The sequence below is a fragment of the Leuciscus leuciscus genome (genome assembly GCF_965113295.1).
Source record: "Leuciscus leuciscus genome assembly, chromosome: 3".
Classification (NCBI taxonomy): domain Eukaryota; kingdom Metazoa; phylum Chordata; class Actinopteri; order Cypriniformes; family Leuciscidae; genus Leuciscus; species Leuciscus leuciscus.
This window is the reverse complement of record NC_138727.1, coordinates 1,221,093-1,240,789: the sequence shown is the minus strand read 5'-3', so window position 1 is coordinate 1,240,789 and position 19,697 is coordinate 1,221,093. Positions and strand designations below refer to the sequence as shown.

At 37.7% G+C, this 19,697-nt stretch overlaps 2 protein-coding genes across 5 annotated transcripts in view; one reads left to right on the top strand and one right to left on the bottom strand.

The window, feature by feature from the left end:
• The first annotated feature begins 2,756 nt into the window (after window positions 1-2,756).
• Window positions 2,757-12,990, top strand: LOC309494490 (C3a anaphylatoxin chemotactic receptor). 3 transcript variants are annotated; one of them, XM_082163896.1, is made up of 4 exons: window positions 2,757-2,910; window positions 5,382-5,502; window positions 5,728-5,861; window positions 10,582-12,990. In XM_082163896.1, the coding sequence occupies exon 4, from the start codon at window positions 10,589-10,591 to the stop codon at window positions 11,657-11,659; it is 1,071 nt and encodes a 356-aa protein (XP_082020022.1). In that variant the 5' UTR covers window positions 2,757-2,910; window positions 5,382-5,502; window positions 5,728-5,861; window positions 10,582-10,588; the 3' UTR covers window positions 11,660-12,990. The 3 variants fall into 3 exon arrangements, with proteins under 3 accessions (XP_082020022.1, XP_082020023.1, XP_082020021.1); XM_082163897.1 differs by having other exon boundaries at window positions 5,673-5,861; XM_082163895.1 differs by lacking the exon at window positions 5,728-5,861 and having other exon boundaries at window positions 2,758-2,910.
• Window positions 12,585-19,697, bottom strand: part of cenpq (centromere protein Q) — a 31,196-nt gene continuing 24,083 nt past the window's right edge. For both annotated transcript variants that reach the window (XM_082163934.1, XM_082163933.1), the window contains one exon: window positions 12,585-13,194. In XM_082163934.1, coding sequence (XP_082020060.1) covers window positions 13,045-13,194 — 150 coding nt within the window. In that variant the 3' untranslated portion in view covers window positions 12,585-13,044. The remainder of the gene's footprint in view (window positions 13,195-19,697) is intronic.

Sequence of the window (19,697 nt, the reverse complement as noted above, 5' to 3'; positions counted from 1 at the left end):
AATTATTATGTTTTAGTTTTTTCTTGGCTAGTAATGGCTCAGTATTTGAAACTAGCAGGTTCAGCTTTTACATAATTAAATTTGCATATTTTTGCTTAACTTACTTAAATTATTATATATTTTAACCTCGGGTGTTATTTAGCCTACGTTTAATAAGGCCCATTTTAACCTCATATTATAGGACTGTTACTAATGAAATTAAATAATTTACACTGGGATAAATAATGTTATGAGATTCATGTTTTATGGGGGAAAATGCAATAATACTTTTAAACATGAACCTAAACCGCCAGTAGGTGGCGGCAAATCCCTTAATTATCCCTAAATAATTTAAAGTCCCCCTGTGGTGTAAATCCAGCTTTTAATGTAGTTTGTGTCTATGTGGTGTTTTTAATCTGCTTTAAGACAAAGCATGTGTAAATTCATAAGTCGACAGCATTGCTGAGTATTTCCTCCTTAAAACTGCAGTGAACCAAAGACAGTCTCAAACACACGCTTTGAAATCGCTGGTGTTTCTGACGTCACAAACTACCTTGTAACCAATCAGATCAACGTGTGATCGTCAACCAGTGGATCTCTGAGCTGAGTGAGTGGAGGCGGGGCTCATTTGCATATTCATGGAGCCGCGAATACTAAATGAGGCAAGGGTGTCGAGTTACATTCAAGATATTTTAAGGCATGAAGAAGGAAAAAACATTTAAATGTGTAATTTTGGTGATCAAAGACGAGTTTTAAGAGATACAATGATTGACTACAGGAGGACTTTAACTGATTTGTTCAAAACACTGAATCATTCAGTAATTTGCATTTATTCAAAATAAAAAAATATTTTCTAATAATATAAATCTTCTTTACCATCACTTTTTATCAATTTAAAGGACAAGTTCGGTATTTTACACTTAAAGCCCTGTTTACAGATCGTATCTGATGAAATAGAACGGTTAAGGTTAAAATTTGGACACATGCTCCTGTCCCGAGAATTTTAGGTTTATTTCGCTTCCCCCCCCGCCCCCCCACCCACCCCCACAATGGTTGTCTATATGCACTGGAAGATTCCGTCCTAAAAACACATTAAACTTTCGTTTACAAAGACGTGAAACTAACCGAGTGGTCAGGGGTGTTCACTGATATGTTCACTCAAAAATCGCTGAAAAAGATGCATTCCAACAGGTTTTATCGTAGTTTTTGTCCATCTCCATTGACTTAAGGCCAATTTATACTTCTGCGTCGGGTTCGCGTAGAAGGTACGGCGTAGCATACGCATTGACGTGTACCATACGTCGTACCCTTCGCCGTACCCTGACGCGCACCTCCTCAAAATGTAACTACGCGTCGCGGCGACGCGGACCTCAAGATCTGTGATTGGTCGGCTGGATAGCATCGCGTTTCCTCCTACGCATTTCCGGAATGATCTTCTGCACTCTGCACCGCCCGCCCGCCATTTTTTAATTCCGAAGATCAGTGAAGAGCCATGGAAATAGACCAAGTGACCGAGAGATTGCTTGAAGAAGTGCGGACTCCTGCGGATCTGTATGACTCCTTCAGTCGCCATTGCTCGTAGAAACCTAAACTCAAAACAGCCGCGAGGAATGTAAACACAGTGGAACATTAAAACCCACCCGCGCCAACTAGCGTTTCAGCGGTGTAACTGCAGAGCAACACAGACATTCGCAGAAGTATAAATGCTCGCGACGGCGTCGCCTACGTGCGTAGCCTACGACGTACACTATGGCGTACACTCGACGCAGAAGTATAAATTGGCCTTTAATAGGACGTGCTGTGAGACCACAGCACCTTTACGATATTACTCCGCCGCTTCTTCTTCTGCTTCTTCTGTGTATTCAATGAAATGCCCGTGGTTTGCTTGCAATTGGCAAAGGCGCATTATCGCCACCAACTGGGCTGGAGTGTCTATTATTCAAGCTCTCAACGGAAGAATCACGGGTGTGACGCGTTTGGCAAAATAGGTCCACAAAAGCGAAATAAACCTAAAATTCTCGGGACAGCAGCATGTGTCCAAATTTTTATCTTAACCGTTCTATTTCATCAGATACGATCTGTAAACAGGGCTTTAAGTGTAAAATACCGAACTTGTCCTTTAACACATCCTTGCTGAATAAAAGTATTGATTTAATAAAAAAAATAAAAAAGACTGACCAGTAGTGTATATTGCTGTTACAAAAGATTTCTATTTTTAAAATATTTGCTTCTTTTTTTTTTCTTTTTTTTTTTACTTTTTATTCATCAAAGTATCCTAAAAAAGTATCACAGGTTATGAAAAAATATTAAGCAGCAGAACTGTTTCCAACTTTGATAATGAATCAGAATATTAGAATGATTTCTAAAGGATCATGTGATAGACTGGAGTAATGATCCTGAAAATTCAGCTTTGCATCACAGAAATAAATGATAATTTAAAGTATAATAAATTGAAAACCAATTATTTTAAATTGTAATAATATATCACAATATTACATTTTTTTTCTGTATTTTTGATCAAATAAATGCAGGCTTGATGAGCAGAAGAAACTTCTTTCAAAAACATTAAAAATAGTAATGTGTCCAAACTTTTGACCTGCACTGTATATATATACACACACACATACATACATACATATATATATATATAGTTGATTGGAAACACAAACACATTTTATGTGAGAACACTTATGAAGTCAATTCTCACAGAAAGTGAGAAAAACATTTTTTATTTTTACGCCACAGACATTTGATAGTATCAGTTAAACCAACACATCTGAAAATCGCTGACTCTGATCTCACGGTTTACTTATACGGAAGTTTCAATGCCATGAAGCTTTCAGTGTCTCAACAGTTCAATGTCTCAACAGTAATGACACACTGATCGAGCGCAGCATGAGCTCAGGCAAGCCTCTACTAGTGTAGTCTCAGGTAAAGTATGATTTGCATATGATAACTAAGAATGTATTGTTTTTTTCTGAATTAGTGTCACTGTTGCTCATAGTTATTGTTATGGGTTTGTTCAAATTATAAGTATTAAACATCAGTAACTTTGTACCACAGAGTTCGTGCTCAAGATAATCCAGGGTTATAATAAAGTCTAAGAATTGTATCCCTTAAAACTCATCTTTGAGAATCATAATGATATATTTAAAAAAAAAAATTTTTCTGTAAAAAAAAAAAAAAATCTTCATGCCTTAAAATATCTTAGATGTAACTCGACACCCGTGCCTCATTTAGTATGCGCGGTTCTATGAATATGTAAATTAGCCCCGCCTCCACTCACTCACAGCAGCTCGGATTACCTGATCATCTCGCTCAACTTTAGTAAACGCGTTTTTGGATTATTAAAATAAATAATATAATAAGTATTTTCTTTTAGTGGCAACTTATGTGGCATTATTATTGCAATAACAAGACACTTCAAAAGACCTCAAACAACAACAAAAAATTCTAACTTTTGACAAAAATACTGATTTAATGTATTTTATAATGTTTAAATATCACGAAATATTCATCACAAAAGCTGTTTTAAGAGCAGTTAGCCAATGAATGGATCTCTATGGACCTCTGCTGGACATATTACACTTTTTCTAAAACTATATATTCCGCATAATTTTCTCTAATCAGCAGATGGCAGAATCCTGCCTCTAACATCTCTATATCAATATCCAGAAACAACTCATATTTAAAGCTGCAGTCCGTAGTTTGTCGCCATCTCTGGTCGAAATCTGCAATTGCAGTTATTCGCGGAATGATCAGCTTTACGTGGGTTGTGCTTCGGCATGGCGCGGATGAATCCGATGTTTTGAGGAGAATGTGCGGCTGTCAATCACTGGCATTCGCAATCACATATTCCACTTTTTGGAAGTATGACCAACATAAGAGTTTTCACTGTAAAATGTTCTGAACGAGTAAGTAACATCCACTTTTATTCTGACCAACTAAGGGGAAAAAAAAGCATTGCAGTAAATCGCGCTGATTAAATCTAAGGAACGCGTATCATATCACGTCAAACCGTGCAAATTATACTTTGCTCTCAAATTGTTAATGTCAACAACATCAGCATTGCGTGACTACATTTACTGTGTTAGGACTACCTGTACTTCAGTCTCCATTTCTCTGCAGTCTTTCTAATTGTCATAAATATACCAACAAATTAATGTTCCTTAGAACTGGTTCTCTTTGAAGTACAAGCACGCGTATCTGTAATCAGATGCATATTTAAAACTGGAATATAATCTAATTTTTACCTTTCAAAAGCCCATCTGATATTTATCCTCGTTAGCCACTCCGAAGCCCGAAGTCTTTTGCATTTTACAGCGGGTGAATCTCCTGGTGATCGTCGTTTGAAGCTTTCTGGATCCGCCATTACACTGATAAGTTTACCTTATATAAAGTGCTGTGAGAAAAGACTATAAATCTCCAGCATCCTCACACTCATAGCCGACTAGCCGAGACTCTTCTTTATGTGTAGAGGTGTGACTTTATGAGTACAGATGTGACTTTATGTGGACAGATGTGACGTAATGAAGACATGCTCGAATTTCCTGTGTAAATCCACCAGTACCACTGGAATTAAAAACATTATTATAAGCTTACCGGTTTGATTCGAGCTAAGGCAAGCAGAGAGTTCTGAACATTGTTAGTACTTTCTCAAAAATTTATTTTGGATCATTTTTAACCCAAAAAAGATACAGCTTTAACTTCGATCATCATTAAAGTTTTTTTTATTTTTTTCATAAAAATTTAATATTTCATATGCATGCTTATGGTGTAGTTTTGCAGTAAATAGGTTAAAATAATATATAAAAAAATAATCATATCCCCCAAATCACAGCATAAATGTATAGATGAGAAATAACATATTTAATATAAATATTTAAAAATATTTAGTTTGTATTAATAAAATGTATATTTCTTTGTACAATCGCTCTATCAGTGTTTGGGGTTAATCAACTGCAGGGACCACGAGTGTAAACAGGAAACGAGGAGCCTGAGGGTAAAACCCAACCAATAAAAAAGAGAAAAATATTAACTAAACAATAAAAACATTCAAAATATGAATACAAACTATAATAGTATCTCAATGATACACTGATGAAATCACACAGAACACAATATTTATTCATAAAATGTTTTTTTTAAATCAGGTTAATATTTACAATTGTCTTATTTTCTCTCCAAATCAATGTGTTTGAATGGAATTTACCTCTGCATTTAAATAATCTGTAAACCCAGACCCTCATGAAGCAATAAACACATCTGTGACACATGAATCAAGCACTAATAAGCAACTATATTTAGTTCTATGTGGACATACAGTGTAATAATGGTGACTGCATGTTCATTAATGTTGTAATCGAGCTAAATAAACCCTCCTCTGTTGTCTTCACTGATAGGTTCACGTATAGGAAACACTCCTCTCTCAGTTTCTCATCATCCACCACCTCAAACACACACACTCATGCTCTCAGACCTCTGAGTCAATCCATGCAAGTCCAACCAAAGTCAACAAAGAAGGTAAGACTTACTGCTACTATAATACATCTATAAAATACATTTCAAGTGTTTCTCAGAGAATTTAAGACTTAACTTTGATTTTAAAAAGCTCCGCGTATAACGAACACGTTCTAGATGAGCGGCGCTGCTGAAGGTGTGTTCAGGAATGCATTATGGATGTGTGTAAACAGGTTGTGAATGGCACTTCGTGTAAAACTTCACATTCCTGCAACTCACCATTCGTAGGAACACGTACAGCATCATGACCCGACAACTGCCGGTCCGAGGTGTTCTGAGATCAGTGCAGAATAACACTCGTGTGCATCTGTGGGATTTTCTGGTCCAGAAGCTGAAAAACCTTGAGGAATCATTCATGCATAGTTAACTCTCAGCGTCTATTACCCATTTTACCTTGACATGATTTGCAATGTTTATATATTATTTTTCACCTTTATTAGAAAATATTTAAATTTGTTGCTGGTTGCATGAACTCCCGGGCGAGACTAGTCCCACAAGTTAGTCATCTACTGTTTTTCTTTAAGATTGGGACTAGTTGCATAAACATAAGACACAGGCTTAATATAGTGCATATGAAATAGTCTTACAAACTAGCAATTATATCCTTCATATCTATCTTGTGCTATTCTGTAATAATGTCTGAGACTTCAGATGTCACATGTTTATTTGGATAAAAGCGTCTGTTAAATGAATAAATGTTCACTGTAAGAAATTATTGCTGGTTTAACTTAAAAAAGTAACTTGATTGCCTTAAAATATAGTTCATTGAAATTAAAATTTTGAGTTAGTACAAAGGAGAGAATCTCAAAATATTGTTATATGAACCCACATTATCGAAGTTGATTTGACAAAAGAAAGTTGTGATAAACCATGACATTTAAATTTTTTTTACAGTGTCGGATTAAGGATTCAAATTAGACTGATCTACCTTTTAATGTAACTGGTTTTAAAAAGTTATGACCAGTCAATTTTTTGATGACAAACTTGTAAGACTAGTCTAGGGCGTTCATGCAACCAGTCATAACTCCTTCAGGTCAGTTACATAAAACATAGATTGGTCAGATTTGAATCTGACTTGAATTTGCAACAAATTCTAATAGTTGTTAGAATTAAACAAAACATATCAAGTACCCAATGGTCATACTTCTTTACATTGAAAACAAATTTCATAATACTTTTCATAAGAAAAGAGGAAATGGCACTTGCTTAATTTTGTCGCCATTGAACATACATCCTTAAAAATAAAGGTTCCTTATTAGTTGTTATGGTAAAGCAATGCCATAGAAAAACCATTTTTTGTGATTCCAGAGAACATTTAAGCGAACAGTCCTTAAAAGAACCATTTATTTTTAAGTGTGACGAAACTTTTTCCACTTTACAGAACCTTTTGTGCAATGGAAAGTTTTGATGCCAAATAAAGAACCTTTATTTTTAAATGTTTCTCACACCAAAAAAACAACAACAACAAAAAAACATATTTTAACCCTTTCGTGCATGAATTATGATAACCTCAGTCAGGATTTTTCATGTTTTATTGCTCTTAGGGCATGAAAAACAAGATTTGAATTTTTTTATTGTACACATTTCACACATATTTTCGGATGTCCACTTAAAGTGAAGATATACTGTATTAAATATAATACAGTAATAACACAGCAACACTGTGTATTTAACAAACCAATAAATAAAATGAGACAAAAACTTGTGAAAACTATAAAATATAAACAAAAAAATATAATACAGCTTCGATTATTGCAAATGCAATTGGGTTCAACCAGCAGAGAGAGAACTTTATAAGAGTTCAACTTTACATGTCTTTGATATCAGAACATGAGGAAGTGATTCATCAAAGATCTCTACAACCGGTGAAGGTGTTAACTCTGTGGAATCCCAACTATGTAGATTTACCATTATCATTCTGATTATATTCAAAATGGACAAATTTATAAGAAAACCTCAGACTGAAAACCTCAGACTGAAATCTACATTGACCTATTGATGTTTTCAGACTGTGGAAAAACTAGTTTTTAAATCTCATCTGAAATGAACAATGTTGGGGGTAGTAACACACTACAAGTAACATGCATTATGTAATCAGATTACTTTTTTGATGTAACAAATAAAGTAATGCATTACAAGTAACGTGCATTATGTAATCAGATTACTTTTTTGATGTTACAAGTAACGCATTACAAGTAACGTTCATTACTTAATCAATTACTTTTTTGATATAACGAATAAAGTAATGCATTACAAGTAACGTGCATTATGTAATCAGATTACTTTTTTGATGTTACAAGTAACGCATTACAAGTAACATTACTTAATCAGATTACTTTTTTGATGTAACGAATAAAGTAATGCATTACAAGTAACATGCATTATGTAATCAGATTACTTTTTTGATGTTACAAGTAACGCATTACAAGTAACGTTTATTACTTAATCAGATTACTTTTTGATGTAACGATTAAAGTATTGCATTACAAGTAACGTGCATTATGTAATCAGATTACTTTTTTGATGTTACAAGTAACGCATTACAAGTAACATTCATTACTTAATCAGATTACTTTTTTGATGTAACGAATAAAGTAATGCATTACAAGTAACATGCATTATGTAATCAGATTACTTTTTTGATGTTACAAGTAACGCATTACAAGTAACGTTTATTACTTAATCAGATTACTTTTTGATGTAACGATTAAAGTATTGCATTACAAGTAACGTGCACTGTGTAATCATATTACTTTTTTGATGTTACAAGTAACGCATTACAAGTAACGTTTATTACTTAATCAGATTACTTTTTGATGTAACGAATAAAGTAATGCATTACAAGTAACGTGCGTTGTGTAATCAGATTACTTTTTGGATGTAACGAGTAATGCATTACAAGTAACGTGCATTATGTAATCAAATAACTTTTTGATGTAACGAGTAATGTATTACAAGTAACGTGCATTATGTAATCAGATTACTTTATTGATGTAACGAGTAAAGTAATGCATTACACATAATGTGCATTATGTAATCAGATTACTTTTTGATGTAACGAATAAAGTAATCCATTACAAGTAACGTGCATTATGTAATCAGATTACTTTTTTGATGTTACAAGTAACGCATTACAACTAATGTGCATTATGTAATAAAATAACTTTTTTGATGTAACGAGTAAAGTAATGCATTACAAGTAATGTGCATTACGTAATCAGATAACTTTTTCGACGTAACTGCAAATTACAATCTAATAACACAAATACATTTATTTACAGCCCAAAAATGTACAGCAAATGAAGTATTTCATATCACAGAATTAGTATGAATTGTATGTCCAATTTAGTAAACAGATGATTAACCAACATTTTTAAATTATATGACTCCTTATGCTACTTGATGTTACAAAAAATGTTTTACCTAAAAGAAGACCCATAGGATAGAAGGAATGAGTGAGTATTCCAGAGAATTCCAGAGCAACTTGACCATCGGCCATCTTGGTTTGGAGAAAACAAAAATTCCACATACACATCCACATGGGTTGCAGTGTATAGGATCATACACTAGTGTCCACTGTAGTGGCTGACCTGCAACTATGCCATCAAAACCCATGCATACGCAAGAAAATGGCTTTTAATTAGCCGTCCAGTGTAGTGACCTCTATGCGTGAAAGGGTTAAGAACGGTTCACTGAAAGGTTATTGGGGGAACCGAAAAGGAACTATGCCATCAAAACCCATGCATAAGCAAGAAAATGGCTTTTAACTAGCTGTCCACTGTAGTGACCTCTATGTGTGAAAGGGTTGAGAACGGTTCACTGAAAGGTTATTGGGGGAACCGAAAAGGAACTATGCCATCAAAACCCATGCATACGCAAGAAAATGGCTTTCAACTAGCCGTCCACTGTAGTGACCTCTATGTGTGAAAGGGTTGAGAACGGTTCACTGAAAGGTTATTGGGGGAACCGAAAAGGAACTATACCATCAAAACCCATGCATACGCAAGAAAATGGCTTTTAACTAGCCGTCCACTGTATTGACCTCTATGCGTTAAAGGGTTGAGAACGGTTCACTGAAAGGTTATTGGGGGAACCGAAAAGGGTTCTTCTATTCCATCGCCAGGAAAACCCCTTTTGTAACCTTTATTTTTAAGTGCTCAATTTTAACGATTTAAGCTCATGGTCTAAAGCGCAAGGCACAAGTGCACTTAGCGCGTGTCCGAAACCACTTATGCTAGTTTAATGACGGGAAAAATGGTCAGTACACCCAGTGCATGGTCTAAAAGTGTTGTCTCTATTCTCTTAATGAGTAATGGGTGTGTTTTGGGTGTAACGTGAAAAAAAAACAAAAAAAACAATCAGAGTGTAATTTCCCATTCCCTTTAAAAGTCAGTTGCGCTCGCCATGGTGTATTCGCTATTTAGATTGAAGGTTGAAGCGCAAACAGACCATCTACGGGACAAGCCGGATTCCAATGCACCTGAACACACACCTCGTTTTCAGACCAGCAGCCCATGGGCGCACAGATAGGCGCAAATGCATTTGCTATTTAAACAAGTTGGCGCAGGACGTGAAAATGATAACTGCGTAGGGCTGAAACTAGCAAAAAAACGTTATTTTTAAAGGTGCATTGCGCAAGTCTCTGAGTTTTTGCAGAACTATGCCCCCTCTGGCGGCAAGCGAAACTGCAACAACAAAAGTTTTCTTTTTTTTTTATCTTACGTGGAGTTTGCGTTGGTGTTTGAAATGAACTACAAGCCGGTCTCTTAGAATCCATCTTCTACGGAGAATGGCGGCGAATACACAAACCTGCCAGACATAGCCAGGTGAGCGTGCCGTGAACGCGCATGACGTCACGCCCAGTCTCAAATTCCGACCCGAATCCCTCTCATTTATTTTACTGTACAGGATTATAGAGACAATCGCAGTGATCAGAGAAGGGCTCATTCAGCCCATCAGGCAATTGTTTAAGCATGTATGGGTTAGAAAACGGGTATTTTTAACATGAAAAGTTGCGCAATGCACCTTTAAGAGTGAAATGCTTACAATAAAGATACACCATGTGTTATTGTGTTTTCACAGAGAATCAATGTCTACCAATGCACCGATGAACGCCACGAGCGCCTCCAACCACACCACTATCTACCCCAGCGATGCCATGCGTGTCCTGCAGATGATCGTGACCGTGATAATCTTCATTGTGGGCGTGTCTCTGAACAGTCTGGTGGTCTGGGCGTTGGGGGTTCGAGTTTGGTGCCGGAATAAAGGAGCACGCGGCGAGACGCAGAGCGCCGACAGCTTTCGGATTTACGTCGTAAACCTGGCGCTTGCGGACTTGGTGCTGCTGTTACGTACGCCAATAATGCTACCATACTTAGCGAACCACTTCACTTGGACATTAGGGGAACCCGTATGTAAGCTGGTTATTTACTTGCGCTGCCTTGGATTGTACGCGAGCGCGTTCTTGCTGTGCGCCGTCGCGGTGGAGCGTTGCTTGTGTTTGCTTAGACCAGTTTGGGCGCGATTGAAACGCCCTCGTTGGGCCGTGCCGTTAGCCTGCGCTGCCATTTGGGTGTTAGCCGCGGTATTCGCGGCACCTTACATTGGCACGGCTAAAACCATTCTCTGGGAGAACCGTACGGCATGCATTGAAAGCGAATTGGAAGTAGGAAAAGCTTTAATAGTTGTGGAAACCGTAGCAGGATTCTTGCTACCACTTGTGATCTTCTTGTCTTGCAATATTGCAGTGGTTTTTTGCGCAAAGAAGGCCGAAGGAGCAGTGTCTTCGCCAACCTCATCATCTGGACCAAGTTACACATCCCAGCGTCTGACTCGTCTCTACCGGGTCCTCTTCCTCACAATGCTCCTCTTTCTCACTTGTTGGGTGCCTTACTTTACATGCCGCTTTATAAGGGCTCTTGCACACGATCGGCCGGACTGGAAGAAGGTCAAAGAAGGAGCGATTGGAGGCGCTTACGTAGCGCTATTTCTAGTGTACATAAAAAGTGCGCTCAATCCCGTCATGTACGTGTTCGCGGCCCGTGGACTCGGACGCACCGTTCGTGCGTCACTTCTCTCCACAATCGAGCGAGTCTTCAATGAGGAATTATCCGAGTCTTTACGAAGAAAGTCTTTACGAAGGAGAGACTCTCAGTTTTAGTGGAGCTTGAAGAGGCCAATCTGCGACAAAAATTGGACAACCAACCAGGGGTGTGTTTCCCGAAAGCATCGTTAGCCAAGTATGCGAGTCCATTGGTATGTCTAGTATTGAAACAATGCTGTAATATGTAGTACATAATTTGATGTTGATCTCTCAAAGGACTATTACGTTTTTCAAAAGCATCTTTAGTCAACTATGTTCGTAAGTTCTGTCGTTATCAGCAGTTCAACGAGTCGGTGTTTCCCGAAACCATCATTCCAACGAACATTCGCAAACAGCATCGCAGAGTTGTGTGTCAGATCTCGATCTGCGTTTAGAAGAGTTTCTTGTTTTTATAACATGTGGACCCAATAAATCCTGATCTTGAGTAAAATAAGCAAGCTGACATTCAGTACAACCTGTATCTTTTATTTAGAATACATACAAATGTCATTTACGTCTTTTAGTTTGTCAAGAGATTTAAAGTGTCTTTTGAAGAGTGCGAACGAGCTTGAGTGCGTAAGAACGAGTCTATGAGTGAATCTGGAAATAAAGCAAAATAACTGAGAAAAATGAGTTATAATTTATAGTAAAACATCGATCATTAATTCATTAATCTCAAACAGATTCATTTACAGTAGTTATTACTCCAACACCTGCGTGACATCATTAACCAACGTGGTTGAACGACCAATTTGCGACAATACGGTTTTGGGAAACAGTCGAGACTCGCTAGTAGATTTCTTCAACAATGCCTCGTCCTATAGTATTGAAGCAGGAGTTACAGCGCTGTACGGGAAACACACCCCAGATCTCCTGTGCTTTGGAGTCGGCAAACGATACAAAATTGACAACAGGACTAAACATGCTGTACCTCATATCACAAGATGGGAACTAAGACAATTTTATAACCATTCGATGGACATGAAAGCATTTCGGACACCAATTCTGTGTGATTTCTTTTTTTTAATCTTGTGATGTATTATTGTAGCACTTTGCATTTCTACAGCAAATGAAAGACAAGGCGTTCCCTCTGGACTTGCTTACTTTGACTGAAGGCTTAAATGAAATGGTCTATGCAGTAGAATCTACTTTTTCCAAGTCACACAGATTATTGGCTAAACAGATCACACATAAAAACTAAAACTTTGAATCAAACTAAAGATTATGAATCAAGAAGCTGTTGATCAATTCACCGTAGATGATCTGATAGAGCAGAGAAAGCTAAATCTTCTGAATTCCAGCGTCTGTGTTGATGTTGCTGCATTAATGCTTGAGATGAATGTAATTTCAGTGTCTAGTCCTCTATGCAAACTTGTCATTTTGAAATAAATGAGCAGATATTTTGTTGATCAGCTGTTTCTGTCAGTGTGTTTAGCTTGCGAAACGGTCTCTTGCCGTGATGGTCAGTCCAGGGTTGTGTCATTATGAGCTTGTACTGAATCCACCTGTTTATTTGCGAGCTCCAGAAAAGCCCTTATATCCCCGAGGACCGGAAGCGTCTGAAGAGCTCGAACCACTGCGGGAGGATTGGGAACGATCTTCATCAGGTGCTCCTGAAGGATCAATAACACACTAGTTTAGCAGGCAAATCAAATCACAAGCCTTTCCTTGCCCTTGAATGGACACATACACACATAATTATGTCAAAATATCCATCTCGGCAAGTATTTTAAGTCGAACAGTTGAGAAAGAAACCGGATGTGTGTCGGTTTATTTGCTCTTAAAGTGACAGCAGCCTAATATTCCTGCTGTCGTCTGTGTCATTAATGTTAATAAAACAACAAAATACAGCTTTAACAAAGATTAAACTATCCGATCCGTGGCTCAAAAAACGTAAATGACCCGAACCGTGAATTTTGTGATGCGACGACCCCTTTATTTTGGATCCTAGTCGCTAATTAACAAAAGCACATTGTGAACCACTTGCATAACACTTCTAAAAAGTGTTTAGTGTTGAAACTGCTTTTCCTGAACTGATTGCATCAAGTCTGTCTGTATAACCCTGTCACTGATCCATATAAGGAGAAGACATGTTTCTCAACATGAGTTCTGTGCACCATAGGGTGCATTTCCGTGAAAAAGTGGCGAGGAAGGTGTCAAAACCTCACGCTACATATGCCATCATGACAAACACTTGGCTGTTTTCACAACACACAAGCCTGAGAACATCCTAACTCTTGATTCTTTGACCACAAATTAAGCATTAAGAGCTGTTTACACAGTTTTTCCGTTTCACTGACGGATGTGTTTGAACACTACGTTCTTCTCGCATCACTGACCTGCATCTCACAATTTTGTGGTTAAAGTGTGAAGATAAGATAAGAAGTCACTACCGTTTTATCATTCACAGAGATCCAATACTACAAGACACTACTTGTAGACAAAGTAAACTCCAAATGTGAATTCCAAAGTGAAGAAATCAATATTGATATTACTCAGATAGCAACCAATCGAACAAAACAACTTTCATATTTGGGAGACTAAAGGCAGAGGTGTCAAAAGTATTCACATTCATTACTCAAGTAGAAGTATAGATACTAGGGTTTAAAAAGACTTCTGTAGAAGTTGAAGTATCAACTCAAGCTTTTTACTCAAGTAAAAGTATAAAAGTACTGGTTTCAAAACTACTTAAAGTATAAAAGTAAAAGTAATGTAAGGAAAAAAATGCCATTAAGGACAAAAGCTAAGGCCGCGCCACTGGGGCCTATATAGTGCACTACCCCAGCTCCTCAAAAAAACACATTTTTCTAAAGGCCATATTTGACTATAATTATATTAAAATGTTGATGTTGAAAAATTTGGGATGATGCACTAGGCTACCTGTTTCAGCCGTATATATGCCCATAGAAAATTAATTTTCTAAATAAATAAGCTAAATAAGCGGAGGAATCAGGAAATTAATAGGATAATGTATTAAGGTTTTTAGTCTATATTGACCTTAACAATACGTAAATTAATTAATTCTGTAATGTTACAAATAACTAAAGACATGGTGGCAGTTTAACAGAGACTTAACTTTACTCCGCTCATAGTGCAATGCAATAGTGCAATACTGTCTTGTTCCTTGCTTTTTGAAGAGGCCAAACACATGTCTGCATCTTTCATTAAAGGGATATAGTTCACCCAAAAATGAAAATCATTTACTCACCCTCAAACTGTTTCAATCCTGTATGAATTTCTTTCTTCTGATGAACACAAAAGATTATATTTTGAAGAATGTCGATAACCAGACAGTGGATGGACCCCATTGACTTCCATAGTAGGAAAAAAAAAAATACTATGGAAGTCAATGGCTACCATCAACTGTTTGGTTATCGACATTCTTCAAAATATCTTCTTTTGTGTTCAGCAGAAGAAAGAAACTGGTTTGAAACAACTCGAGAGTGAGTAAATGATGACAGAATTTTCATTTTTAACTAAGTGAACTAATCATTTAACAGAAATTAACTGTTAGCATATGTTTCACATCAATACTGTCCAGTTTGTCCTGTTGGACCCGACACACAGCAATACTGTCAAGTGTCACTTGTGACCATTGCTCTGAGCCATGTTTTCAGTGTCCTAAGAGCACTGACACTTCTTTCAGTCCAGCTGATGAGACTGGGATGATTTGATCAACAGGCCTCTCATTTCAACAAGACCAGCCTTCAACAGACCAAGCAATGTTATTTTTTCATGTTTTATGGGGACTTTCCATAGACATAATGATTTTTATACTGTACAAACAAACTGTGTATTCTATCCCCCATAGACTAACCTTACCTATCACAGAAAACTGTCGGCATTTTTACATTTTCAATAAACAAAAGTCTGATTTATAAGCTGTTTTCTGAAGAAGAAAAAAATCCCCAAAAGGACAAGGATTTCGGATATTGACATCTTTGTGGGGATATTTTGACCCTATAATGTAGAGTTGCACACACACACACACACTCTCTCTCTCTCTCTCTCTCTCTCTCTCTCTCTCTCTCTCTCTCTCTCTCTCTCTCTCTCTCACGCTCACACACACACACACTAACGATTATGTTAGTGTTATGTTACGATTGTCATTATACATTATTGTAAAAACGTCTGTCCCCAAATCAATATTTGACGCGATTTGCCACGTATTCTTGAGCACAGAACTGTTGATTTCTCCCTCGCTTACCGCATCTAGGTTTCCTTAGGACTCGGAGGAGTTTTGGCGCTTCGCACAACCAAATGTGACTAGCCTACAGCCTCTCACAAGTTAGAAAGAAAAGAAAACACAAAGCCAATCAGTTTAGCGATGTGTGTTCAGGAGGCGGGACTCTTTAACGACGACAAGCCGGAATGAAAACAAGCCGAAATGAACTAGGAGTAACGAGGCTATTTTTAAAATGTAAGGAGTAGAAAGTACAGATAATTGCGTGAAAATGTAAGGAGTAGAAGTAAAAAGTCATCTGAAAAATAATTACTCCAGTAAAGTATAGATACCCAAAATTTCTACTTAAGTAATGTAACGAAGTATTTGTACTTCGTTACTTGACACCTCTGACTAAAGGTCACTAAAATATGTCCCGAAATCAAATTAAAACGGTAAGAAATGACATTATGCATTCGGAAAATAGGACCATTCAGATTTACAGCATTATGACATTATTTTCATGCAAATAAACATTTTCCCTGTAAATCATCATTAATTGAAGCAACGCAACAAATCTTTTTTGTAATTAGGGGTTCAAGCATGAAATGCTGAAACCCTATTGTAATTGTAAGGATTTGTAAAACTGATCGTGCAGGCCAAACCATAAGGCCTAGAGACTTGAAACCTGGCCAGAGGGTAGGCCTCAATGTGGGGAGAACCTGAGAGTATGACCCCGATTGGCCCATAGGTGGCGCTACAGCAACCAAAAGTACAAAATCGCTCATAACTCTTAAGCCTGGTTCACACGGCAGGATAATTAGGCAGATTTTAGCCCCGATTCACCCCTTCCGACAATCTTAAGGATGCTCCGATTATCTTAAAATAATCTGATCAGATATTCCTGCCGTGTGTGGTGTGTCAAGGCTGCTCTCGTCTGCTCGGAAGGACGTCGGGATCTCAAATCGGGGATATCCAACATGTTGGATTTATTTGGCCCGATTTCTTCTCGTGTGTGGTGTCCCCCGAGCACGCAGCCTGTGGACTGTGGAGTGTAGCCAATCAGAAAGCGAGGTGACGAGGCGGCAAGGAAACACCGGGAAATATAATCAAAACAGCCGGCGGTATGGCGCACCAGAAAGTCCGGTGGATGCAGAGTTCATCGCCTTTTCTTTTGATAACGTTTTTTTTCGGTTAAAAACAAACTACAAACTATTGCCACTGCATCCTCTTCGTCCGCCATGATTGTTTACTCTGGTCACGTTTGATCTCGAGGTATTTTGTGCAATTTCCCGTATGATCTGGGAATGCTCGGGAGTCAAATCGGTTCGTGTGTGATGTGTTGATTTTGCCGTGTGGCTGCGCACCACACACTGTACGACCAAAACTGTGAGACCCGTGATTTTTTATCCCCGTGTGTGGGGTCTCTCAGGTTTGGAAAATCGGCCGACAATTTTAAAATTGTCCCGTGTGAACCAGGCTTTTTACCATTTGCCTTACACCACTGTGATCCCTGGATCGAGGCGGACAAAATGGCTATCTCCAATTTCGATTTAGGCAGAAAAATTTTCTGCTATGTCGAATTTTGTCCAAAACCTACTTTTGCAAACTAGTCCCTGGTTTTTCGCCCGATCGGAACCGGACCAGTCTAGGACAATTCTCTGGACTCTCTAGATCAATAATTATCGAAAAAAAGTTGAACTTTTGCATTTGGGTGGCTGTAACAGGGTCATTTAGAAAAGGGGCGTGGCAAAATACACTCAAAAGCCTATAAATCCTAAAGGAAAACTCAGAACTTCACAAAAATGTATGAGCATATGTGACATAACATCATTAAGAAGCATGCCAAATTTTATGGAGATCGGACCATAGGTGGCGCTATAACTGTTAAAAAGCTTAAAAAAACATTTCCTATGGTACATTGCCTATATTTGCTGTAAATGGTCTTTTCCATCTATTATGTCAGTGGTTACATGCTTGCTAAATAAAACTTAATAACTTTTGATGCTTTTGTGCTTAAAGGCCTTAACTGCTTGAACCCCGATAAATGCTGCTTGCAGCTTTAATTTCCATTATTCTCACAATTTTTTTTTTTACTAAAATCAGCATTAAAGTAAATACTAACATTCATAAATATTTTCTGTAATGCAATAGTGTATTTCTTTGGATTGCAGGAATGCGAAAATTGCTTAATTGTCAAAACATTAGTGACATCATTTTTTATGGAAAATAAATATTTTGGCCACGAATCATCATTACCGCAATGCAATAAACCTTATTTTTTTGTTTTTTTTTGCATTATTCTTTCTTGATTGTCATTATTCTCACATTTATGTAATGCAATTTAAATCAGCATAAGTAAGCAAATATTAACATGTATAAATATTTGTATATAATATTTTATAATTTCAATAAAACTGCCAAAGAAATAATGCCATCATGCAAAAATAACTAAATAAATAAGTCATTGATTTTGAGGTGAAATATGGTCTATGGTCTTACTTTCCAGGTATAGTCTAAAATCTCAGAGTAAAACTGTGAGTTGTGAAAAAATATGATACACCGGTGTTTTCCCAGATTAGAAGTTTATCCATGTATCATCTTTATACTCTTAATTAGGGGTTCAAGCATGAAATGCTGAAACCCTATTGTAATTGTAAGGATTCGTAAAACGCATCGTGCAGGACAAACCGTAAGGCCTAGAGACGTGAAACCTGGCCAGATGGTAGGCCTCAATTTGGGGACAACCTATCAGAGTATGACCCCAATTGGCCCATAGGTGGCGCTACAGCAACCAAAAGTACTAAATCGCTCATAACTCTTAGACCGTTTGTCCCAGGATCAAGTGTCTCATATCGTTGGAATCCTTGGCTCAAGGCGGACAAAATGGCTATCTCCGATTTGGATGTAGGCAGGGAAAATTTTCTGCTATGTCGGATTTTGTCCAAACCTACATTTGCGAACTAGTCCCTGGTTTTTGGCCCGATCGGAACCAAACCAGTCTAGGACAATTCTCTGGACTCTCTAGATCATTAATTATCGAAAAAAAGTTGAACTTTTGCATTTGGGTGGCTGTAACAGGGTCATTTAGAAAAGGGGCGTGGCAAAATACACTAAAAAGCCTATAAATCCCAAATGAAAACTCAGAACTTCACAAAAATTGATGAGCATATGTGTCAGAACATGGTGAGGAAGCATGCAGAGTTTCATGGAGATCGGACCATAGGTGGCGCTATAACTGGCAAAAAGCCTTCATTCTTATTAGGGGTTCAAGCATGAAATGCTGAAACCCTATTGTAATTGTAAGGATTCGTAAAACGCATCGTGCAGGACAAACCGTAAGGCCTAGAGACGTGAAACCTGGCCAGATGGTAGGCCTCAATTTGGGGACAACCTATCAGAGTATGACCCCAATTGGCCCATAGGTGGCGCTACAGCAACCAAAAGTACTAAATCGCTCATAACTCTTAGACCGTTTGTCCCAGGATCAAGTGTCTCATATCGTTGGAATCCTTGGCTCAAGGCGGACAAAATGGCTATCTCCGATTTGGATGTAGGCAGGGAAAATTTTCTGCTATGTCGGATTTTGTCCAAAACCTACATTTGCGAACTATTCCCTGGTTTTTGGCCCGATCGGAACCAAACCAGTCTAGGACAATTCTCTGGACTCTCTAGATCATTAATTATCGAAAAAAAGTTGAACTTTTGCATTTGGGTGGCTGTAACAGGGTCATTTAGAAAAGGGGCGTGGCAAAATACACTAAAAAGCCTATAAATCCCAAATGAAAACTCAGAACTTCACAAAAATTGATGAGCATATGTGTCAGAACATGGTGAGGAAGCATGCAGAGTTTCATGGAGATCGGACCATAGGTGGCGCTATAACTGGCAAAAAGCCTTCATTCTTATTAGGGGTTCAAGCATGAAATGCTGAAACCCTATTGTAATTGTAAG